The following is a 26,058-nucleotide window of genomic DNA, read 5'->3' on the forward strand; positions in this document are numbered from 1 at the left end:
TATATATATATAAATGAAACGTATTTAAAATAAATTCCATTATAAAGCATCGTACGACATAAGTCTCAGATTACACAAAACACCGATCTCAGGCATGTATATACCATACCACATTACCACATAGTCTTAGTAATTATATTCATATGCAGAGATATATATATTGAGAGAAGTCATTACGATGACAGAAGAGAGGAAGCCACAAACGCCCGAACACGCGCGCACACATATATAGTAGATATATATATATATATATATATATATATATATATATATATATATATATATATATATATATATATAGTAGATATGCATGCATGCATATAGTTATTTATCGAGAGAGAGCCTTATTTATATGTTATACAATGTAATTTTCTATCTGATTTGATAGTGCTTAAATTGAGTATTAGGAGTAGTAGAGTTATTGAGGTGGGCGTGATGAGTAATAATAAGAGGTTCTATCGTGGCGGCGGATCCTTCTTCGGCGATGCTCTTCCGACGCCGTTCATTGTGTCCCGCCAAACGCCTCCGACAACTCCTTTTCGTCTCATCAAACTCCGATAGCTCATGAAACCTATTTTTTTTATTTATATATAAATTAAAACCTCCAAATTAATCAGATGTCACTGAAAAGGGCAATGTGGGGTTTTATTCCTACGACTCTAGAAAAAAAAAAAATAGAGGGGAAAAAGTTATCTATCATGAAAACGCATTTAACTAGCTAGAGGTTTAGTATATATGTGTAAATTTCATTAATCAACTCATACAAACATTATTTTACGTCCCACATCCAAAAGAGAGCATCAAAGTCATGTATCATTCTTATAATGGAATTACGTCGAAGTATCAGAGAGTTTAAGAAGATTCGAACGATAATTAATTCAAAATGATGACCCATTTGTTAAAAGAACTATTATTTTGAGGGGCATGAAAAAGAAAAAAATGATCAGAGCTAACAAGAACTTACAAGATTAAAATCAATATCATCATATTGAGGTGAAACCCTATGATAAGATATCATGTATGACATGATCCCATTTTCCGTTTTATTGGTACTGTTCAGAAAATAGTAAATCATCGTTTATCTAAAAATGAATCCGAGACTTCTTCCCCGCGATACCATTTAGGTACGGAACTGAGATCCCCGTTTTAGTCCCATATTATAGTATTGTTTTAAGTCGTATTGAAAAAGAAAAATTACATGTAAATTTCTTCGAAACTAAGATAAATAGAAAAAAAAAGAAATTGAAATGAAATATGGGATGTAGCTAGGTAGAGAGCTATAGAAAGTGGTTTTGGTTTACCTGCTGCATTGCTGGCAGAAGCGCTGGCGGAGGCCGGAGACATGAACGACAGAGGCCTTGGAGTGAAGCTCGCAGACCTTGTGGCGGCGGTGGTACCTCTTCGCCTCGCTAAGGTCCACCGCGCACCTCTCCGCCTGGCACCCCACCGCACCGTTCGTGGGCCCTCTCGCACCCGATGATGACGATGATGATGATGATCTCCCGCCTTTCTTCTTCGTCATCATCGCCGCAGTGCTCGATTCTCCACCGCCAAAGTACTCCTCTTCCTCCGTGTCCACGCTCTCTGCCATCTGATCCTTGATCATCTTTCCCTCCATATTCATAAAAATGTAATATTGTGTTATTTTGTATGCCTCTTGAGACTTGTGAAGCTACATATGTAACACTAGGGTATTTATATAGCTCCGCTCATCATCAAAGTATGGATATTATATCTGCATATATGGACCACTTAAAGGCGTGCCGACTCACGAGTGGTGAGGAACAATAAATAGTGCCCAATTTAGCAGTATTATTATTACGTCATATATTATTAAGAGCTTGGGCCTTTTGTGCCTGGATGATGACCTAATTGTACACTTATTTCGTTTGTCTTTTATTTTATCATTTTTTTTTTTGGATAAGTTAAAATTGGTTGCAGAAGGTTCGTTTAATCCATCGAGAAACCCAACACAATTCCTCACATGATATATATATATATATATATATATATATATATATATATATATATAATGACGTAGAAATATCAATATAATGTAAGTTGAAACTTGAAAGATTTAATGATATTATGACTACTAACAAATATATCGACGAAAATTATATAATAAAGTATAATTTTAAAAAAAACTAAATATATATATATATATATATCTCCAATTTCAAAAGATAAAATAATTTTTATTTATTTATTGGTACGATAAAATATTCTCAAATACTACATATTCAAGACAACAAATAAACTCAAAATACATACTACAAATAATAAAATAATATGCAAATGCTACCAATTTTTAATATAAACTCATATATTATAGATTTTCTATTTGCATACAATAAATTTAATGATCTAGTTTATAATATATTTTAACAAATTATAAAAAAGTAAAATTATGATAATTATATATATATATATATATATTCAAAAATTTAATTCTTTATTTTACATATATATACATATAATAAATTGGTATTGTCATACATATATAAATGTATTATTAAATATAAATAAGGAAATAGTAATACTACATAAAATAAATAAGTAAAAGAAATAAAGAATAGAGAATAAAAAATAAAAAAAGAAAGAAAAAACAAATAATTAATTTTTTATTAAAAAAATTCAAATCCGAACGATTTTTTTCGATATTTTAGATTTTTTAACTACCAAAATATATCGATATTTTTTCGATATATCTTCGATATTTTAACGATATTTAAAAAACGATAATGAGTATAATTGATATTTTACCGAGATTTTATCGATATTGATATATCAGCGATATTTAAATATAAGTTACACGTTTTTAATGAAAACGATGATTTGCAAATGGTCACAAAAGTCATGCACATGCAAAAAAAAAAAAAAAAAAAAAAAAAGGAAAATAGCACATTTATACCCTGTGTTTTAGTGGAATGTCGACTTTAACCTTTGGTTTTAAAAAATGTCGATATCATACCTTCTGTTTAACTAAAATGACGAAATTATACCCTGAAACGGATAATAATGTCACAAATCTCCATTTCATTGATATTAACTCTTATATAAGAAAAACAGAATCAAATCTAAAACAGTATCATAACTTTCAAATTTCCAATTTTGAAATTAAAATAGCCTTAAATTGAAATTAAATAATAAAATTCATATATCTCAAGAGATGACTTCATTCTGTGTTCAAATTGCAACTCTGAATCATGTGTTCTCTGTTCGAATCTGTAATTTTGATGACTATCAACTGTCGATTTTAACCATTTTACCTCTTCAATAAAAAAAATTTGTGGCACTGTTATCCGGATCCGTTTCAGGGTATAATTTCGTCATTTTAGTTAAAGAGAGGGTATGATCTCGACGTACATTTTTGAAAACCAAATATTAAACTCGATATTTCACTGAAACACAAGATATAAATGTGTTATTTTCTAAAAAAAAAAAACTTCCCATACTAATAACGAATATCCATAATTTCATCTCCATTTGTTTCTCTTTCATAAGGATTATTAGTTCGTAACAGAGCTACTGTATTAACCAGTTAATCACTAGATGATCATTATAAGTAAAAAAAAAAAAAAAAAAAAAAGTTACAGGAAAATTGTCGCTTTCCAGCATCATTGCAAATAACAAAAAGTCAAACATATGCTCAAATTCTTCCACATAAGTACTGAGTTAGTGAATCCTATTATATATCATGCCTTCTCTGAAACTATCTACTTTTGCATATTATGTATGTAGCCTTTGCACCCTTCTCTGAATTTGTTGTCAATATTGAAGAATTATGGATTTAAACAGAAAATAGAGAGTTTGAATAATAGTGTGATAATGAGAAAATATAAAGTCTGAGTATATAACTTTAATACAATCAAATACACGAAATTACTAAAATAAACAAATATATCCCCTCTCAAATTAACGATACTACAATAATAAGCATTGAGAGTTTTTCAGCTAAGAAGCGGAAGCGCGAAGTGGAGTGAGCTTTCGTGAACAAGTCGGCAATCTGGAGAGAAGAGTGACTATATGGCAATTAGATCGTACCAGATTATAAGTGATGGCGGGTGACACGGCGATCAATCTCAATATGCTTGGTTCGCTCATGAAAGACCGAGTTATGAGCAATCAGAATAGCACTCTGATTATCATAATATAGCGGAGTAGGATGACGAAGACTAACCCAGATCAACAAGTAACTAGTGCAACCAAACAATCTCACATGTAGTCGAGGCCATAGCACGATACTTAGCTTCAGTGGAAGAGCGAGAAATGACATCGTGTTTCTTGCTCTTCCACAAGATGAGAGAGTCACAAGAAAGACACAGAATACCGTGGTGGACTTACGATCCGTAGGATCACCAGCCCAATCGGCATCAGAGTAGGCGCATAACTCTAACGAAGACAAGGAAGGAAACATTAGACTATGAAACTGAGTACCACGAAGATATCTGAGAATGCAAAAAACGGAAGCCCAATGAACTATGGTAGGAGCAGCGACAACCTGACTGACAACATGGACAGCGTGCACAATGTCGTGACGAGTAATTTGAGATAAACCAAACTCCATACCACCCTGCAATATAGACTAGGATTGAGCATAAGAGATCTGCCAGATGGAGAGTAGCAAGGTTTCAAGATGAGTGTCAACCGTCCTATTATTAGTGTGATAAGCATGTTGAAAAAGATCCGATATATACTTTGACTGAGATAGAAAGTAGCCTTTCAAGGAGAAGACCACCTTTATACTCATAAAGTTACGCAACAAACCTAGATCTTTCATAGCAAAGCACCGAGCCAAATCAGACTTCAATGATTCAATCTAATCATAATCATCATTGGTAATAATCATATCATCAATATACATGACATAAGGATGAGACATGTACTTGTACACTTGATATAAACAAGGCGGAATCATGCTGACTGGGAAGCCAAGAGAGGTGATCACGGTGGAGAACTCTCAAACCAAACTTGGGGGTTTGTTTGAGACAAAGAGCTTTGCGTAGCTTGGACACATGTCTGGGCTGGTGCGCAACACCCGGAGGGGGTGTCATGTAGAACTCGTTGTGAAGATCACCATACAAGAAAGTATTCTTGACAATCATCTGAGATATCTTCCACCGATGAACAAAAGCCACGTCGACCAGAGTGCGAATGTTTATCGTCTTCGAGGACCCGCCAGATTTGGTCTTGATCTTATAGACCCAACGAGAGCCAATGGCTCGCTAGCTCAATAGGAACAGTATGAAGTCCCAAGTGTGAGTATGATGTAGAGCAGTAAGTTTCTCAGCCATAGTAATCACCTAAACGGGGTCAACAACAATCTCTCTATAGGATAAACGCTCAGACAGAGAGTGAAGAGACACGAGAAATGAAACAAAAGAAGTAGACTGTAAAGAATAATCAAAGTCGGAAAGTTTAGTGAAATTACGAGAACAAGTTGATTGACGCATATGAGGATGATCTACAATCTCGAGAGATGGCTGAACGGTCGTAGTGGAGGAGGTTTGATGTGTATGTGTCTCAGGAACCAAAGTATCAGTGGGTATAGCCTCTTCTGTTTCAATATCAAAAAGATCAATATGGATAAGATCTGACTGAGTCATGTGATGAGAACTAGCGGGAACAGAGAAGAAAGGAATATGCTTTTAAAACACAACATGACGAGAGACATACAATTTCTGATTAACCGGATCAAAACAATGATATCCCTTTTGACCAATAAATCCATGGGTTGGTATATTAGCTTCTTCAATCAATCAACAAATCCATGGGTTAAGATGGTGGCTCTGATACCACGAAGAATTAGGGATTCAAAGAGAAAAATGAGAGTCTGAATAATAACGTGATAATGAGGAAATATAAACTTTGAGTATATAATCCTAATACAACCAAAGAAAGGAAAGAGCTAAATAACCTTACAATAAATAGAATAATAATAAAACTAATATACTATGCTAATATTTATATCTAAAGTACATGATTATTACTAAAAAGAAAAAGACTTTGGGTATGTCAATATATGTGGTATTCTGTTTGGTGACCTGAAAGAGTTTTTTCCAACTCAAAAAGCCCAAAATGTTACAATATAATTTTTTAAGACTTGGTGACACGTTTGAGGGATTGAGCCAATACAATCGTTCGAGTTTTTGAATTTCCGATAAGAGTTTTTTCACTTACAATATTAGCATTTTACAAACGTGTGTAATCTCTTTACATAGTAAAATTTCTCTCTTCTGCATGTAACATTTTTCCTATCTTCAATTTTTCGTGTTAATATGCGCATTATAATGACATTACTGCAAAAAACGGCTTGGATGACACCAAAAAATTTCGTCAAAACCTTGGACGACGGTCTTTTTGTGTTTCAGTCTAAAATAGTTGTCCCACCGCGGCCGACGGACATCACGCCGTGGCAAAAATTTCTTGGACGACTGTTTTTCAAGTCTTGATTTTTTTGGTAAAAAAATGGTTACAACGACTAAAAAAAGGAGTCGCTATTGCCTATTTTATCAAATAAATTCATTTTAATTTATTTATAATCATTATCCAAATGCTAATTCACAATAAAAAAAAAAACTAAATATGAAATAAATTTATAATTCCAATCAACCTGTATTTAAAAAGAAAAACCTTCCGACGATGACTCAAAAAAGTAAAATTCTCACAAAAAAAAAAAACCACAAGTGACTTGGTAGAGAAAATAAAGAAAACAGAGAAGAGATTTGTAATGATGTATGAACAACAATAACAAAACCCCATATTGATCAAAGTATAATTACCAGTATGGAATCTTGATCAAAGTGTTTTCAGGGAGTCTAATGAGCAGAAATTTCTTCTACAAGTTATTTAGTAGATGGACTTTATATTAGAGAAAATCATTATATGCCAAAAATTTATGTTAACTATCAAGTTTTATATACTCGTGTGTCCATCTCGATCGATCGGTGATCACAAATATATTATTTTATGTCATTATTTTCTCAAACTATAAATAACATCCCGAGAAAAATGACACATCAAGCCCATACACAAAGCCCAAACCCACAAGCAAACTCACGCACCAAACTCCGAATCAACACTCATAAGATGTCTCTCAAACGAGCTCTCAAAAGAGACTTTCAAAACATGTTTTTAAGTTAGACTTCTTGAAAATCTTCAAGATAAAGCCATATAAACATCACCACTTGGCAGGCCAAAGAAAATGAAGACAACCCGGTTGACCAAAGAAGATGACCACCCGGTCGTCCAAAAAAGAATAACACACGGCCATCTTCACTTGGCGAAGATCACTTGGTCGTCTTCACTCGGCTAAGACCACTCAGCCATCTTCACTCGGCTAAGACTACCCGGCCGTCTACACCTCCCAACCAAGTACTTTTCACCAAACCCTTGGCTCATATAAATACCCCATCCATTTACAACATAAGGTAAGTTTTTCTCAATTTGTCAAATCTATACAAAAGTCACACTACAACTCTCTATCTCTAGAAAACATAGAGACGAGTACAAATCGCTCACCAAGAACATAATACAACACGACTAATGTTGAGCATCGAAACTCACGCAAAGGAAAAACCCTCTGCATCCCTCTAGATTCACATTTTATTGTGCTTAGGTGAATGTGCAATGATTCGAAGACCGGCGAAGAACATGGAAGATCCAAAGACCCGGATACTCGAAGATTCGAAGGCTTTGGACACTCGAAAATCCGAAGAACACGATGAACGTGAAGAACACGAACACGTGAAAAACACGGAGAACGTGGAAGATTAAAGTGTTGAAAACTCAAAGAAGTAAAGACTCAAGAACGTGCGGTCATAGGGTCCGGCCCTATATCGAACCACGGACGGTTAGTGCTAATTCAAAAATGCGATTAACAATTTAACATATTACTTCATATTTTTATTTTTATTTTTATTATTTTTTTATTTTTATTTTTTAACTCTGCAGTATAATGATGTATTAATATGAACCATGGATTAAAAAGAGCACCGAATTTACGAATATAAGAAATGATCATTGGTCCATGAATTTCGTAGAAAAATCAAGAAATTTGAGTCGAATATTTCGGACTTGAGATAACATGTGGTCCGTTAATTTTAATGAAGGTTTCTTTGACTTTCACTAGCTTCCGCGTCTTTGTGTATTAAATTCCCATTTATTTTTATTTTTATTTTTTATTATAACATTCGATCTCAGCAAGAATCACATAAAAATATGTTGTGTTGTTGCTGACAACCATATTCTATAGATTTATCGCTCTCACTATAGTATACATCATGTGCATATAAGTTGGAATTTGGTCCCCGATGTTTTAGTTTCTTTCCCTAGAAATATATATATATATATATATATATATATATATATATATATATATATATATATATATATATATATTTCTCTGTTTATATATGTCCGAAGCAAATGGGTAAGATTATTAAAATATGAACGATCGATTTACGGTGCATGGATAATTTTTTTGTGTGAAAATTATATATGGTATTTTTTCTTCTTCTAATCTAATCGCGAAAATGGCGTTTTTTTTTTCTTCCCTATTTTTATTGCAAAAATAGCAGTTTTCAAGTTATAATCAATTTCTTTTAATAATTACAAAATTTTCACAAATTTTGTTTACTATTGTGCGTTCTATTTAACTTATTATTTGACGTTTATATAGTTTCATTTATTAGAAAAAAATAATAAGTTGTAATGAAATTTTAAAAAAAAATTAAAACATAACACTATTTTAAAAGTGTTGCATTTTAAAAACACTACTTTATCATTTACCTATCTTTTTTATGTTTAAAAAAAATAAAGAAGGTTAATAATTTACCTATGTTAATTCTATTGAACATGGTGAACCATATGCATATTCAATTTAAATGGTGAAATTTCCTGTAACTAACCCATCTTAAACTTCTTATTAGAGAAATAGCCCAAGTTTCATTTAATTAAGGAAATAGCCCATTTTTTCTTAGCAGACAATTATACCCTTCGCGAATCAGTTAATTAATTAACAGACTGAATTGAGTTAGGTTAATTAATTAACTGAATGTTTGGATTCGAAATTTACAAAAAATTCACAAAAATCAGAACTTAAGTCAATTCCTATTCGAAGCATTCAATTAATTAACCTAATTCCTAATTCAGTCAGTTAGTAAATTAACTTTACTCACAAAAAAAACCAGAACCTAAGCTAATTCTTAATTCCACCAGTCAGTCAATTAATTAACCTAACAGAATTTAATCAGTTAATTAATTAACTGATTTGCGAATTAGAGAGCGAACCAGAGAGAGAGATAGAGAGCGAACCAGAGAGAGTTCAGAGAGAAGAATCGCGGCGGTGACACCGCTGGAATAGGCGGCGCAAGATTTGAGGACACGAGAGGTGATCTAGTTCCAGCTCAGAGATCTTGGATCAGAATCTCCGTCTTCGAATACCGGAGATATCGTGGACCTCGCGTAGTTGACGAATCTCAGAAAAGGCTCGTCGTCTTGTTCGACCACCATTGCTGAGGTGAGGAAGAAGAAGACGCTCCGGGAAGGGGACTCGGCGACCGGTTTGGGCGTCGACGAGCGCGGCGGCTGAGGGCGACAGAGGATTGGCGACGGGCTGGAGAAGATGGAGTCGACGATGTAGATCGGAGAGGTTTCCGGTGGGAGAGGAAATCGAGGCCTGAGGCTGTTGAAATGAGACTGAGTTTTGGGTGAAGGTAATTTTGGAACTGAAATATCACTTGGGCTATTCTTTTTAATTAATTCAAACTTGGGCTATTCTTTTACATGAGTACCCTTAATTGTATATTTTCATAAATTAAAATAAAAGGAAACTAATTATAATCCCACAATTAAGGAAGCAGTTACTTAACAAACGCAATTAAATATTTTTTATTATAAAAAAATCATAATCTTGGACTGAATAAGCAATCAAAAGCGACAAAAACCTTTAGAAGTGATAAAAGTCACTTTTAAAAGCGAAAAAAACTGTTTCTATTTGACTTTTATAAGCGACTTTAGAAGCAACAAAGTCACTTCTAAAAGCCCGTTTTTAAAGGCCAGTCGTTTCTAAAAATTAGAACCGACTTGTCGCCTCTAAGGTCGCTTCTAATTTCAAAAATTCGGCGCCTGAATTAAATGGCTCCCGCGAAATGACAGGAAGCGTTTTAAAATGACATTAGAAGTGGAATATCGCTTTTAAACGCTTCCCGCCATTTCACGGGAATTATTTGGAGGCGACATTAGAAGCTGATTGTCGCTTCCGATGTTGTTGTTGTTTATTATTTTTTTATTTAAACATATTTTCTGATTGTAATTAAAATTGACATATTTTCATTTAATTTAATTTTCAAAAACATGAAATCAAAAGTTTTATTCATAACATAATATATAGTATTAAGTCTAATCAAAAGTTTAGACAAAATAAACACAGTATGAATAACATAATAAAAAGTGTAAATACAAATACTAATAATAACTGTGATCAACGTTGGGAGTTCCTCCGCGTGTTCAGCCTTTTCCTGCTGATCCCATCTCCTCCGACGAGCACGCTCTCTCAGCGACGATTGGAGGAGAGAGAGAGAGAGAGAGAAAAAAACATGATTAAAAAAGGAAAGTGAGAGACTGGAGAGAAAATAAGAAATATCTATTAATTAGTGATTTAAATCGGAGTTTTTTATTTCAAAAAATAAAATATAATTAACTAATTAAATAAAGGTATAAAAAATATGTCACGTCAGTCATTAGGATATTTGTTTAAAATTTTATAAATCATGGCTAGATTGAAATTTTCATGTTTTAAGTGGTTTAATTGGTAATTAACTTCTATTAATTAAGTGAAATAAACTGCCATCTGATTAATTTTAATGTATTTTATTCATTTTTTTCATGTAAAATCGGTCTAAGGGTATTTTTCTCTTTTAGTTAGTCAATAATTTAAATTTATTTATTTATTAATTAAATGTTGACTAAAATAAAATTTCAATATTTTCAGAAAGGCTAAATTACAGCGCCTTTAAACTAAGTCACAAATTTCTAAAATTTCAAACTCTATATGATTCTCGGAATTTAATACGACATAAGTCAAATGAATTGAAAAAAGTGCAATAGTACTTATCTCTCTTTCTATTCTTATTTATTTTGTTGAGGGAACAATTCCTATACTTTAAAAATTATTGAGATACAGCTGCATGAAAAAAAAAAATGGAGGTCCCTGAATGACTACTTTTCAAGTCTTCGTATTAATTGGTCCCACCCAGAATAAGCCCCTGGATATTTTCAGAGAGAGAGAGAGAGATGTAAAAATATATGCAGATTGTGAGACCACAAATTTATGCTCATATTTTTTTTTCCTCCAGTTTGTAGTACTGTTGTGGATGTTTCATTTCTCTAAATTAAAGTCATTTTCGGTTGCGCTTGCTGTGATAAACTCTTTTGGCTCTTTCTTTCTTTCTTGAGCTACTTTTCAAGCTTTTCCTTTTTGCTCACATTCTTATATATCTTTTCGGACTTTCATCTGTCAATTTTTTTTGGAGCAAGATAGAGTTCGAATCCAATTCCCTAAAACACACTGCGTTTTTCTTTTCACATATTCAAAACTCAAGTCCAACGACAAAATAGGCCACATCGACCTTTTATCTTTTTCTTTCTTTATCTATTTACTTTTTTTTTTTTTTTTTCTCTCTTGAACTTTATCTATTTACTTTGCCATGTACTATACTTTATACGGTAGGGAAAAGAAGAAATATATAAACTTTTTATAGTGGGGGGCATTGATATATAGGAATTGGGAAAAAAAATAGGATTGTCGTCTAGTTAGAAACTACAAATTTGATTATTTATGATAAATTACTAAATTTTATTTCATCGTGAATTAATTTTTCAATGTTTCAAAAATTAATTCATGTAAAATAATGTTTCAAAAATTAATTCATGTAAAATAATGTTTCAAAAATTAATTCATGTAAAATAATTTGTATGTGCATCTTTGTAATTTTGTAGCAATATATGGTTTAAAATTGTTATTATCAGTTATATTGGACGGAAAATTCACGCACAAATTAAATAAGTTAAAAACCTTAACCTTAAAATTCAAATTAGAATTGGATTTCAATAGTATCAGAACAGAAAATTTTCTTATAGTGGGACTGGGGACATATATATGCTGTCGCTTGTCGTCTAGTTAGGAATCGCGGCTTGATCGTCGAAATTTGTCACATCCAATCCAACTATATATGATATTCTTCCAACACAAAATAAATTACAATTTTTTGTTTGAGAAAGATAAATTACAAAATTGAATTGATCATATTGCATCATCAACGAATATAATGAACGTCAAAGTATACACAACTAGGGAACTAAATAGTCTTCTTTTTAAAAACAGCATTTTATTCATTAAACGGCTAATAACAAAAATTACTATTTGACCGGTTTCAATTTTAAAAATATAAGTATAAAAAATATTGACCAACAATTTTTTTAACATTATTACCAATTATTATTATACACCATTTAAAAATATCCAAAAACTCAAATGTTATTTCTGTCTAAATTTATTAATAATTTTTATTGGTTATTACATCAATAGATGCGATAGATGAAGAAAAAACAACCCAACCAAAAAAGCTTAGAAATTAACAATTATCATTGATTATTAATGGTATGCGATTAAATTTTTTTCCAAAGACTCAATTTTTTGACAAATGTTTTAAAGAAATTGCAAATCTAATTGATGACCAACACTGTTAGTGTCATCTCATTCGAAGGTGAAGTCGAAGGGATAAGTCGCAGAAGGATTACCGGCATAATAAAATAAAGAGAATAGCGACGAAGAGATGCGATGCAACATGAGACACTGTATGAGCTTTGAGTCGTCTAAGCAAGAAAAAAAAAAATTGGGTGGGCGGAGACCCTGAGTACTAATTGTACGTGGGGTTCAACTTAGATAGTTTTTAAAATTGAAATTATGTAAATAACCAATGTTTGAAATTACTATATAGTCGACGTTTCGTAAATTTTGAGTGAATAATCATAAAAAAATGACGATTTATATTTGTAAATATTTTAAAGTAACTATTTATTTAATATTTAAATATTTTAAAGGGACTATTTACTTAATATTTAAAAAACGTTGACTATTTAAAACATTATTAAAACTATAAATGTGACTTTATTTAATGGACCATAATTAGCACCAGTGTTATATGCATTAATGCATGTTAATTAATGATTTAAAATATAGTTTAAAATAATAATAATAAATCGAAACAATACTTTTTTAGTTGAATTGTCATATCATCCAAAACGTTGGCTAAATCATTGTGTATAATATACAGTCATTATATACAGTCCATCCTCGTAATAAAACAAAATACATAATAAAGAAACAAACAGCTACAACAGAAATAAACAAACCCTAATTCAACAATGCATGCATGCATGTTTCCGATCAAATATCACGGACAGACACCATGATTATTATTGGGTTTATCAACCGAGATGTTATCATTATTATTATTATTGGGTTTATCAACCGAGATATTATCATTATTATTATCGGCGGGAGATCTTTCAATGCTCCGGCGATACTCTGAAGTGTCGATGACGTTGTCGTCAGCCGACGCGACGATGGTGTCTTGGATTTCCCGAGCGGCGTTCTGAGTCGAGTCCCACAACGTGATCACTCCGACCGCCGTGTCCGCCACAAATCCGGCGACACCGCTCATGGATTCCAATTTCACATCATCATTATACACTCCTTTCACTTTCATTGCTTCTTCTCCATCGGATGTCTCCTTATCAACTCCCTGTAAGTTTAATCAATTTATAACAATCGTATATAAATATCATTAACCCGGATAAATAAAGTCCCAGACGAGATTTCAAAAAGCCTAAAAAAAAGAGAGTAATAAACGAGGTATTAAGGCCAATTTAAAAATATATAGAGAAATTGTCTCATTTATCACTAATTTTATAATTTTTTCCCACTTTCCACCAAAAGACTAATTTTTCCAAAAATACCACCATCTATGTCAACAATGTTGACATCTATTTTTGCGCTTCAACTATGAGATATCAACATTGTTAACATCTCGGTGGCATTTTGTGAAAAATTAGTCTTTTGGTGGAAAGTGGGAAAAAATTATAAAATTGGTGGCAAATGGGGCAATTTCTCAAATATATATCAATTACAAGGACAAAATGGTCCGAAATTGAAGTAAAATTAATCGCTATTATTAGAATTTTCTTCCGAAACCCTGGTGATTTTATTAAAATAATATATAATTGTAATAAAAAAAAAAATACTTATTTAGAGCTTAAAGTGCTTGTGATAAAAACAGTACAAATTTATCAAATATATTTTCGATTATATATATACGCATTAATTACTACATATATTGTCAAAACATATGATAACCACATAAGAAGAAAGCAAAAGGCATGATACGTACAAAAATCTAATGAATATATATGTAAGAAAATCATTCATTTAACATAGTAAACCAACATACTAATAAAAACCCTATTGCATAAAAATATATACAAACACAGATATATAATAAGGAATACAAGTCTATACCTGTGTCTGCGTGGGTTCATGATTGGTGTTGAAAAAGCAAGCCCCGGATAACCGAATACCACTTGACTGAAATCTTCCATTGCGCAACTTTAAAGCACCCAAAACTGCTCTCTGCGCTAAGTGTTCCATTTTTCACCAAATCTTATACATCACCTATCTTTATTTGTAATCAGGATAATATATAATCTAATCTACTATCTCTCTTATGATCATATATAAGTTTTCTCCTTTTCCTGTTTTTCTTTCTTTATTTAAATGAGGGATATGGTGACACGTTAGAGTAGTAATGACACGTATGAAGTCTATACGACACGTTTGGGGTATTCGGGCACGTAATAATTTATTATTTACATATGCCGACTCGTCGTATAATAATTAATTGTACGTATCTATTAAAGAAGGAAAAAAAATTAGGGTGATCCAGCGAGCTAACTAATTTCAAATTTCATTTTAAAGATCTAACTAACGTTAAATAATTTTTTTAATTTAGTCATTTATTAAAATAAACGGACATAAAATATCGAAAGTATCATTATATAACATAAATTATAGAGATAAATCACTAGTCAACGTTTCACGATTTTCGAATTGATAATCATCAACGAAATTAGCTAAATAAATGCATATCTTACGTTTGAAATTTTAAAAATTTAAAGATAAAAATGGAAGTCATTATTAAATAATGAAAAATAAAAAAATTAAATGTTGATTAGAATCTATTGAAATACTTTGACACAAGGGCCTTATCTCAGTACAAGTTAAGTTAAAAATTTCTCTCTAAGCCCTAACGCTTAAGAGAGTTTTCTCACTCCCGCAGTCGCGCCTCCATAGCCTCCGTCATGGACGATATGATCGGGAAACTGCAAGGTGTGTCCATCTCCGGCGAAGACGAGGTGATTGGACTCGAGGATGCCTGGATCGATGAGGGTAAGAAAGAAGTCCGGTTTAGTCTCTTGGGGAAACTTCTCACGGCTCGGCCGGTACGACTAAACTTTTTCAAGGACCTATTTCAAACCCTCTGGAATCCGTCGGGTCCTCTTGAGATTTCCCAATTAGCTCCGGACAAATTCCTCTTCAATTTCGCGATCGACTCCGACAGATCTAGGGTGTTGGCGAACGAACCTTGGCATTTTGACAAAGCCCTCCTTCTCCTAAAAGACACAACCTCCGCAGAAGAAAGCCCCGACGACTTCTGGTTCACGTCCCTCTGGATTCAAATTCACGGCCTCCCAGTTTTTGCAATGACCCGGGCCATAGGCATCTTCCTGGCGAATCAAGTCGGCCCGACCCTGGAGATTGAGACCAATGAGCGAGGACTTTGTTTCGGTCGATACATTCGTGTCCGGATTCGCTTTGACATTCGGAACCCACTCCGGCGAGGCACCAGAATCAAACTCGGCAAAACAGGGGAGACTCGATGGGTTGATTTTCGCTACGAGAAACTACCACTCTTCTGTTTCCGCTGCGGTCTCCTCACCCATTCCCTTCGAGACTGCCCGGCGAACTCCGACGCCGCCACGGGACGCGCCGATGCCACCACTGCATCCCCCCTGCCTTATGGTCTTTTCCTGTGTGGATCGAACCTGCGTCTGCTGGCCGGTAAATCAGCGAAACTCCCTGCTGGCACTCCCTCACACCGCCCCGCCTCAACCCCCCTGCCGGACTCCCCTAATTCCCAAAATACCCCTCCATCTCTTTCTCCGACTTTCCCGAAACCATCCCTATCCACGTCACCAAATCCCCGACTCAATCTCCAACCGGCTCACTCTCCCCAAATCTCGCCAAACTACCCCCCCTCTATCTCGCCCCAAATCTCGCTCGGCTTTACTTCTCCTCAAATCCCGCTAGATTTTATTCCCCCAAAAACCTCAGAGTCCCCTTCAATCCAGCCTCACCTTTTAATCCCTCCCTTACCCGACCCGGCCCACATCACCCCCATACCCGGCTCGGCCCACATCACTCCCTCACCCGTCACCTCACCAAAAGCCCAACCCAACCCCTCGGTGGACCCACACCGCCTCCCAGCCCAACCCTCCAGCCTTTTCCCATCAGATCTCCCTACCCAATTCCCCACCTTAGACTCACCTGAACTCATTTCCCCATCCCCTTTCACCCTAGGTTCCTCTACCCACAACGTCAAATCCAAAACCCCAAGAGGCACCTGGAAGAAGCTAGCCAGAGAGAAGCATTCCAGCTCACCAGGAGGGCCACGCACGGCAAAAGTGGCCAAACGAAAGATTACTGGCTCTTCCGAAACACCCAAAGATGACAAGGTTCGGCGAACTGTGGATGATGCAATCATCTCCACCCCAGGATCGGCGGAGGCTGCCGCGCAACCCCGCCGGGTCCAATGAGTTGCCTGGCATGGAATGCTCGAGGCTTGGGGAGCCCCGAGTCATTCCTTAAACTCAGAGGTGTCCTCCGTCGCCTCTCCCCAGGTCTGGTTTTCCTCTCGGAAACCAGGCTCTTTGGTCGTCGTGCTCGTGACTTCGGAGGCCGTGTGGGTTTCCCTAATTGCTTCAGCGTCGACAGTCGCGGTCTGAGCGGCGGCCTTCTCCTTCTTTGGCAATCAGATTGGTCTGTTCATGTTCATAGCTTTTCTCCCTCCCATATCGACTCTACGGTCACTGACCCCGCTGGCCGCCTTTGGCGCTTGACCGGCTTCTACGGTCACCCCGTGAGAGACCAGCGTCATCACTCTTGGAGTCTTCTCCGCCGGCTCCGAGACCTTTCCAGCCTCCCTTGGTGTTGTTTCGGTGACTTCAATGAGATCCTTAAGTACAGCGATAAGGTGGGTGGCTCTTCTCGCTCAAGACCGGGAATGGTCGACTTCGCAGACTGCCTCGAGGACTGCGAGCTTCGTGACCTTCCCTCGAGTGGCGATCAGATGACTTGGGATAACGGTCAGGCAGGGGCTGCCAATATTCGGGAACGTCTCGATCGGGTGGTCGCCGATCAGCCATGGTCTGATCTCTTCCCGGATTCCCGAATCTCTAATCTCGGCTTCCATGGCTCCGACCACCGAGTCGTTCAGGTACTTCTGACCCCAAGTCTGTCCCAAGACACTCCCATTCTCGTCCTTTCTGCTTCGAGCCATGGTGGTTTAAGGACGATGAGGCAGCTGAACTAATCACTCTCCACTGGAATTCCTGGCCTCACCGGGGTACCGGTGACTCCTTGTTAGAATGCCTCTCACGCTGTGCTGAGACCCTCCGGCAATGGAGCGTCGCCAAATTTGGCCACCTCCCGAAGAAAATCCGAGAAGCAGAGGCTAAGCTACTCCTTCTCCAAAATGGCGACAGACCCCACTCCGTTGTTGAGCAGATTCGCGCCTCCGAGAAAGAGATCTCTCGGCTCCAAAGTCTCGAGGAGCATTTCTGGAAGCAGCGTTCTCGAATCGATTGGCTTCGCGAGGGCGATGCGAACTCCAAATTCTTCCACTCCAAGGCTAGGAGTCGAAAGAAAAAGAATACAATCTGCGGCTTAGAAGAGTACGACGGGACGTGGACCGAAGACCCTTCCGACATTGTGCGCCTCACTGAGACCTACTTCTCCGATATCTTCCAGTCTTCGTCGCTGTCACCAGAATCACTTCACCTTTTCGAAGACACCCCGATCTCCCAGCTTCGCCCCACTGAGCTCACCGCTTTAGACTCCCCCTTCACCGCCGAGGAGGTCAAGCAAGCCGTGTTCTTCCAGCGTATGTGGAAGGTAGTGGGACCCGAGATCACCATGGTCTGCCTCTCAATCCTCAACGACAATGCACCGATCGACATGTTTAATCGCACGGTAGTTACTTTAATCCCGAAAATAAAAAATCCTTGGAAATTAAGTGATTACCGTCCGATCAGCCTCTGCAGCGTTGCCTACAAGATGGTCACGAAGACCTTGGCTAACCGGCTCAAACACTTCCTCGACCCACTCATCTCGCCGGCCCAAAGTGCTTTCGTCCCGGGGCGCCTAATCACCGACAACTTTATCGTTGCCTTCGAGCTACTTCACTCCATTTCCAAGCGGAAGAAAGGAAAACGGGGATGGATCGGAGTTAAACTTGATATGAGCAAAGCTTTTGATAGAGTCGAATGGAGCTTCATCGACCTGATTCTTCAACGTATGGGTTTTAGCGACAAATGGCGCCGTATCGTAAATCACTGCATCTCCTTCCCGACGTACGCTTTTAACATTAATGGCAGCGTCGTCGGAAATGTCGTCCCTTCTCGGGGAATTAGACAAGGCTACCCTTTGTCGCCGTACCTCTTTTTGATTTGTGCCGAGGGACTTTCATCTCTGATCCGGAAGAGCTCCATCACCGGTGCACTCACAGGCTTCGCGTACGGCACGAGCGGTCCCCGGGTTGACCATCTTTTTTTCGCCGATGACGCCTTACTTTTTTGCAGAGCTAGACAACGAGATGTGTCTTCATTACGAAATGCCTTGGATGCTTATGCGGCGGCCTCCGGGCAGCTCATCAACTATCAGAAGTCGGCAACGAAATTCAGCCCCAACGTCGCGTCTTCGCTCAGAACCGAACTCACCTCGATTCTTGGTGTCTCTCCCTCGGCGACCTTGGACACTTACCTTGGCCTCCCTCATCTGGTGGGTCGACAGAAACAAGCCATGTTTCGCGGGATCTGCGATAAAGTCCGAGCTAGACTCACCCAATGGCGAGGCAAGATGTTCTCTCAAGCGGGGAGGGAAACCCTCATCAAGGCCGTGGCTCTCGCCCTACCCACATATACTATGAGCGTCTTCAAGCTCCCCATCTCCATTTGCGACGAGATTAAAGCCTCTATGGCTAGGTTCTGGTGGGGCGGTGATCCAGAAAACAGTAAGATCCATTGGAGATCCTGGGATGCGCTGTGCCGTCCCAAGGCGGAGGGGGGGGGCTTAACTTTCGAGATCTTAGCCGCTTCAACAAAGCTCTCCTAGCCAAACAAGGATGGCGCCTCATCTCCAGACCCGACACGCTCGCCTCCAAGGTACTCCGAGCCAAATATTATCTTACTGATGAGTTCCTTTCTGCTAAGATGGGCAGGTCTCCTTCTTACCTCTGGCGCTCTATCCTTTGGAGTAGAGACGTGCTCAAGAAAGGACTCCACTGGCAGGTCCGTGACGGTTGCCGCGTTGACACCTTCGCCGACCGGTGGCTCCCACAAAACACAAGCTTCAAACCTATCACGAGTGCCCCGTCGCCGGCGGCCCCTCTTCCTGTCTCCGAGTTCATCAACGCCGAGTCCCGCTCATGGAATGTGGAAAAATTGCATCGTTTCCTTTGGACGCCGGACGTAGCCGCCATTCTCTCCATCCCCCTGAGTCTTCAAGCCGCGCCAGATCGCCTAATCTGGAGCCACAACGCTACGAGTACGTACTCAGTCAAATCCGGTTATCGTCTCCTCTCCGACACTCCGGCTCCGGAAACGTCAACCTCCTCCAGCCCCTCTTTTTGGAAGACCCTGTGGCGCATGAAAGTTCAACCGAAGGTCAAGATACTCATGTGGCGCATTGCGACTGACTCTCTTCCTACTCTAGCCGCGCTAGCCCGAAGACAAGTCCCTGGTTCTCGATCCTGTGCTCGGTGCGGCGCCTTTGAGAACACAACCCACGTCTTCGCTCGCTGCCCACCCATTCGGAAAATGTGGTCGAGCACCACTCTGGGAGGCTACGTTCTCTCTCACCCGGTGGAGAACATGGGAGAATTGATGAAGGATATCTGGCCTCAGTTATCCAGCAGCGATCGCGATCAATTCGCTGTCATCTGCTATAAAATCTGGCACGCCCGGAATTCCCTGGTCCATGACGGCAGTGCTCCACCGATCTTGAAGCTCCCGGAGGCGGCCAGTTCGTGGCTCCACGAGTTCCAGACGGCGCGTGCGAGCTCCACTCGTCCTCAAAAGGTGCAGCCCCGCCCAAAGCCCAAGTGGTCGCCGCCGCAAGCCGGTAAACTAAAATTGAACGTCAGTGCAACCACCGTTGGTGTCTCCGTCACAGGCTTTGGCGGCATCATTCGTGACCATCGGGGCAGCGTCTCAGGTGCTTTCTGCAGCCATCAACAGGGAAGCTTTGACCCTCTCGCTGCGGACGCACTCTCTTTGAGAGAAGGCCTTCTCTTCGCCAAATCCCAGAATCTCACTATCGATGTGGCTGAGTGCGCCAGCAGACCCCTGATTCGAGCTCTCACCGCAAGAGATCCCCCTCTCGGCATAGAACCTATTGTCGCAGATATCCGTGTTCTCCTTGCCGAGGTCAACGCCAGCTTACCTACTTTTATTCATAGTGATTGTAATAAGCCGGCTTTTCTTCTTGCTAGCTCTTCCCTATCTTACTCCAACGCTGTTTGTTGGCTTTCTGAGTGTCCGCCTTGTATCGAACATGTCATAGCAACCGATTTGGTTGACTAATTTATAAAACGGCACACCCTTTATAAAAAAAAAAAAAAAAATACTTTGACACAACGTGAAAGTGGAAAAATTAAAAAAATTTAATAAAATATTATAAAATTAATCAAATCATTACTTTTATTCACATGCAACTTATTAAAAGATTTTACATTAAAATAGCTCTTATTAATTATTTCCACCTCTTCAAATAGTATATTGTTGTTAATTCGGTAGTTGTTGCTCTCTATGTGAGATATGATGTTAAATTTTACGTTTTAGTAGTTTTATGCAGATTTGGTTTAAATTGATTAGCTTTGCTTGTAAGCTTTATTGCGTTTTCTCTTTGTCCTATCTCTCATCTACTTCACAAAGTATGCTCATTCAAGAGGAAGCATGACATAAGAAACCTAAAAAAAATTTAGCCAATCTCATTGATCATAAAGAAGCTGGAAATAAACCATAGAAGAATAATGAAAAGGGCAAGCAAGGATTATCAAAGATTAATCAATCATCATCTGTCCAAATCCACAAGAAGAAACAAACCAAAGATATGTGCCATTTTTGTAGAAAGATTGGACATTATCAGAATGATTGCCTGATATATAAGGCATGGTTTGAAAGAAAGAGTAAACCTAGTGCTTTAGTGTGTTTCGAATCAAATTTGGTTGAAGTTTCTTATATTACTTGGTGGATTGATTCTGGTTGTACCACTCATGTTTCAAATACGATGTAGAGATTCTTTACAATCAAAACCTTAAGTCAAAATGAGAAATTCATCTTCATGGTAAACATAGTCAAAGTTCCAGTTGAAGTAATTGGAACTTATCGTTTAATTTTAGATACTAGGCATCACTTGGACCTTTTTTCAAATATCTTATGTCCTTACGTTTCTCGCAATTTAATTTCCTTGTCTAAACTTGATACAACTTGGTATTCTTTTAAATCTGTGAAAGTGTGTTTCAGTTTGTTCAACCAAATTTTTTTCATGGGTTCTGGTATTCTTTGCGATGGTTTGTACAAACTTAAGCTTGATATCTTTTTCGCTGAGACTGTTTTAACCTTGCATCATAATGGTGGTACTAAACGTGGTTTATCTAATGAATCATCGCCTTACTTGTGGCATAAATGCTTGGGTCATATATCCAAAGAAAGAATCGAAATATTGGTAAAGAATGATATCATATTTGATTTGGGTTTTACCGATTTTGGAGTTTGTGTTGAATGTAGTAAGAGAAAACACACAAGACACACACTTAAGAAAATAACAACAAGAAGCTCACAGCACCTTGAAATTATACACACCGATATTTGTGGGCCTTTTGACGTTCCATCACTTGGTGGAGAAAAGTATTTCATCACTTTAATTGATGATTTTCACGTTATGGTTACATCTAATCGTTGCATGAAAAATCTCAATCAGTAGATACGCTAGTGGTGTTTATCAATGAAGTTGAAATGTTATTAACGTAAATGTAAAAATAATCCGATTTGATAGAGAGTGAATATTATGGAAGATATGATGAAAGTGGACAGTGCCATGGTTCCTTTACTAAACTCATAGAAAATCGTGGTATTTGTGATAAATAGAAAATCGTGGTATTTGTGATAAATACACTATACCGGGAGCACCGTAACAAAATTATGTTGCAGAAACGCATAATCATATCTTAATGGATATGGTTAAGAGTATGTTAAGAAATTCGTCTTTACCAAAATCATTGTGGATGCATGCTTTAAACCGTTGTATATTTGTTAAACGGGGTTCTTAGTAAGTCGTTTCACCTTTTGAGCTGTGGACGGAAAGAAAACCCAGTTTAAGGCACCTTCGTGCTTGGGGTTGCCCAGCGAAATTAAGAGTTTATAATCCACATGAAAAATAAATTGAACACAAGAACAATAAGTGGTTTCTTCATTGGTTGTCCAAAAAAATCTAAAATGTATCGATTTTATTGTCTTGACTATAGTACGAGAATTGTCGAAATTGGAAATGCTATGTTCATTGAAAATGGTAAAGTTAGTAAGAGTATGGGACCACGTAATGTGGAAATTCAAGAAGTTAAAGTGCAAGTACCTTTGCCTCTTCCTTATTCTCAAGTTGTTGTTCTTGTTCAGGTTGACCATGATAATCTTTTGCAAAAACAACAAATTAACGATAAAACACCATTGAATGATATTGTACCAAATGAACCTATCATAAACGAACCACAAGAAATCACATTAAGAATATCTATAAGAGAACGTAGATCTGCTATTTCTGATGATTGTATGGTTTATTTACAAGAGTCGGAATACGACTTACGAATCGATAATGATATAGTTTTGTTTTCACAAGCTATGAAAAGTGAGAGTTCTACTAAGTGGTTAAACGCCATGAAAGAATAGCTAAAATCAATAGATCACAACAAAGTTTAGAACCTTGTTGAATTGCCTGAAGGTTGTAAAAGAGTCGGGTGCAGGTGGACCTTCAAGATCAAGCTTGACTCAAATGGCAATATCGAAAGACACAAGGCCAGACTTGTCGTCTAAGATTTTACTCAGAAAGATGGTTGACTACAAGGAGACCTTTTCACCTGTCTCTAAAAATGACTTTCTGAGGATTGTTATGGCTATAGTAGCTCATTATGATTTTCAGCTCCATCAAATGGATGTGAAAACCGCATTCCTGAATGAGAATTCAAATGAAGAAGTGTTCACGGATCAACCTAAAGATTTTGTGGCTGATGAAAATGAACACGATGTGTAAATTGAAGAAGTCAATATACAAACTTAAACAAGCTTCCCAATAATGGTATCTCAAGTTTAACAATACCATCACATCTTTTGGATTTAATGAAAACATCGTTGATCGATGTATATATCTAAAGATCAGTGGGAGTAAGTTTATTATCTTGGTTTTGCATGTTGAAAATATCTTGCTTGCTACTAATGATCTTGGTTTATTACATCAAACCAATGAGTTTCTCTCTAAGAACTTGAAATGAAAGATATGGGTGATGCATCCTATGTGATCAGAATAGAGATATCTCGTGATAGATCACCAGGATGGTTGAGATTGTCTCAGAAAGCATATATTAATAAAGTTCTAGAGAGATTTAAGATGGATAAATGTTTTTCAAGTGTCGTTCCAAAATAATGAATTGGAACGTAAAGAAGTGGAACAAATTCCTTATGCATCTATTGTTGGAAGTTTGATGTATGCACAGACTTGTACCAGGCCAGACATTAGTTTTGCTATCATAATTTTGGGAAAGTTAATCTAGGAATAGATCATTGGAAAGCTGCAAAGAAAGTAATGAGGTATCTGCAAGAAACGAAAGATCATATGCTCACTTATAGGGGATTCAATCACATTGAGGTGATTGGATTTTCAGATTCAAATTTTGCAAGATGACTGGATTATAGAAAATTCATTTTTTGCTCTTTGTTCCTTTTAACCAAATGAGTGATTTCATGGAAAAGTGCAAAGCCGCAAAGCACCGCACGTAGCCGCAAATTAAATGATGGCTGTGATTCTTTTGGGGAGGCTGTGAATATGAGCTCTCTTGACATATAGAGAGATGTGACAAGGATTTTCATACCAAAATGAGAACAGAAGCCGTTGGAGGCCCACATCGAGAAGGGATCCAAAAGGAATGGCATAATAAAAGTTTATGGTCATTACCAACGACGAAGGCAGAGTGGAAAAACTTTTAACCTTGACTCCTTTGAACCTATAATGTAAACCCCTTCCCTGGTCGACGAGCTCGCCGGAAGGCAAACTTAGAGTCAACCCAGGAGGGGAGCGGCGCAAGAATTAGATGAGTCTCTAGGTTTTTTTAAATGCAAAGAATTCTGAGGGGAGAGAGAGAGAGAGAGAGTCTATATATTTTAGTTGCGAGTTTCAATTTCAATAATAATTAACTGTGATGAACTGGTTTGTCCCGATTTTTCCAGCTTATAATAGATTGACTTGATTAAGTCTTTGAGTTTGGGCCTTGAGCTATTTCATGGGCTCAAGTCTTTGATTTGGGGTTGATCGCATTTTTTTTGTGACTTTCGTATCTATAAAAAAAAACTCACTAGTCTATGTTGACATAAAATAAATATAAATAAATATATAGAAATATATTCTTTTTGTTGGTTTTTATCGCGAAAATAATTTTTTTTAAGTTGTAAGCAAGATATATAGAAATTATTTTCGTCGTCACATTTCACTCAATAGAAGAGAGAGAGAGAGAGAGAGAGAGAGAGAGAGAGAGAGAGAGAGAGAGAGAGAGAGAAACCAACTAAAAAACTGTCCAACTGCCCTTCATATATCGCCGATCCATTGAGTCAGTTTTTTCTTCCTCTTTCATTTCCTCAAAAACCGTCGTCACATTTCACTCGATAGAAGAAAGAGAGAGAGAGAGAGAGAGAGAGAGAGAGAGAGAGAGAGAGAGAGAGAAACCAGACTAAAAATTGTCTATTTTCTTCTTTCCCTTCCTCTCGCCGATCCATTTTCTGTAGCCGACCAATCTTCTGTTTCATTTCTTCACTCTCATTTCTTCGCCGATTGGAGATAATGACTTAGTCTAGTCCATGGTCCAAACGTCCTCAAAAATCCTAATCCTAACCCTAACCCTAGAAAGAGGACTCATCCTCAAACATCCAAAAAAAACTCCGCCTGTGACGCATGCATCCTCGGGTCGGAGTCCAACGTGGGTTCTGACGCCTCCTTCTTGGTCGAGAATGTTAGGCGACCAACAAAGAACCTCAAATCTGTGGAGATGAAGAAGTGGAAGGTTTCCGCATGCTAAAGAAAGTTTCTGGAAAACACCAGAAAACGAAGGAACCTGATGCGTCTGACTCGTCCGTTTTCGACATCAATAAATTCACCCTGGCGCCGTGAAAATCTGAGAGACCTCATAAGGTAAGTATTTTTACTCTGCATTTGTATTTAAAGTTTAAAATAATATTCTGTATTTTTGTTGTTTAAATTTTGGTTAGCTTGATTTTTTTGTGACAGATTCGTGATTTCGTGACAAAAATGAAAACTTTTAGTGTTATTATTTATTTTGTGTTTGATGAAACTGTTAGTTTGATTTTTACTGTGGATAATGTGGAATTTTAGTGAATAAA

The 26,058-nt window shown here is 37.4% G+C and overlaps 2 protein-coding genes across 2 annotated transcripts; both read right to left on the reverse strand.

The window, feature by feature from the left end:
* Positions 1-290: 290 nt before the first annotated feature.
* Positions 291-1,687, reverse strand: LOC149401134 (squamosa promoter-binding-like protein 4). The gene is made up of 2 exons (XM_089613772.1): positions 1,302-1,687; positions 291-571 (listed from the first exon to the last, which is right to left on the reverse strand). Exons 1-2 carry the CDS (start codon positions 1,622-1,624, stop codon positions 373-375), a joined length of 522 nt encoding a protein of 173 aa, XP_089469898.1. The 5' UTR covers positions 1,625-1,687; the 3' UTR covers positions 291-372.
* An 11,544-nt stretch (positions 1,688-13,231) lies between these two features.
* On the reverse strand, positions 13,232-14,788 carry LOC149401135 (uncharacterized). The gene is made up of 2 exons (XM_089613416.1): positions 14,585-14,788; positions 13,232-13,811 (listed from the first exon to the last, which is right to left on the reverse strand). Exons 1-2 carry the CDS (start codon positions 14,711-14,713, stop codon positions 13,461-13,463), a joined length of 480 nt encoding a protein of 159 aa, XP_089469542.1. The 5' UTR covers positions 14,714-14,788; the 3' UTR covers positions 13,232-13,460.
* Positions 14,789-26,058: the final 11,270 nt, after the last annotated feature.

This window comes from Urtica dioica, chromosome 4 (assembly GCF_054948205.1).
Source record: "Urtica dioica subsp. dioica isolate 48M chromosome 4, U.dioica_male_clone48M_v1_H2, whole genome shotgun sequence".
Lineage (NCBI taxonomy): Eukaryota > Viridiplantae > Streptophyta > Magnoliopsida > Rosales > Urticaceae > Urtica > Urtica dioica.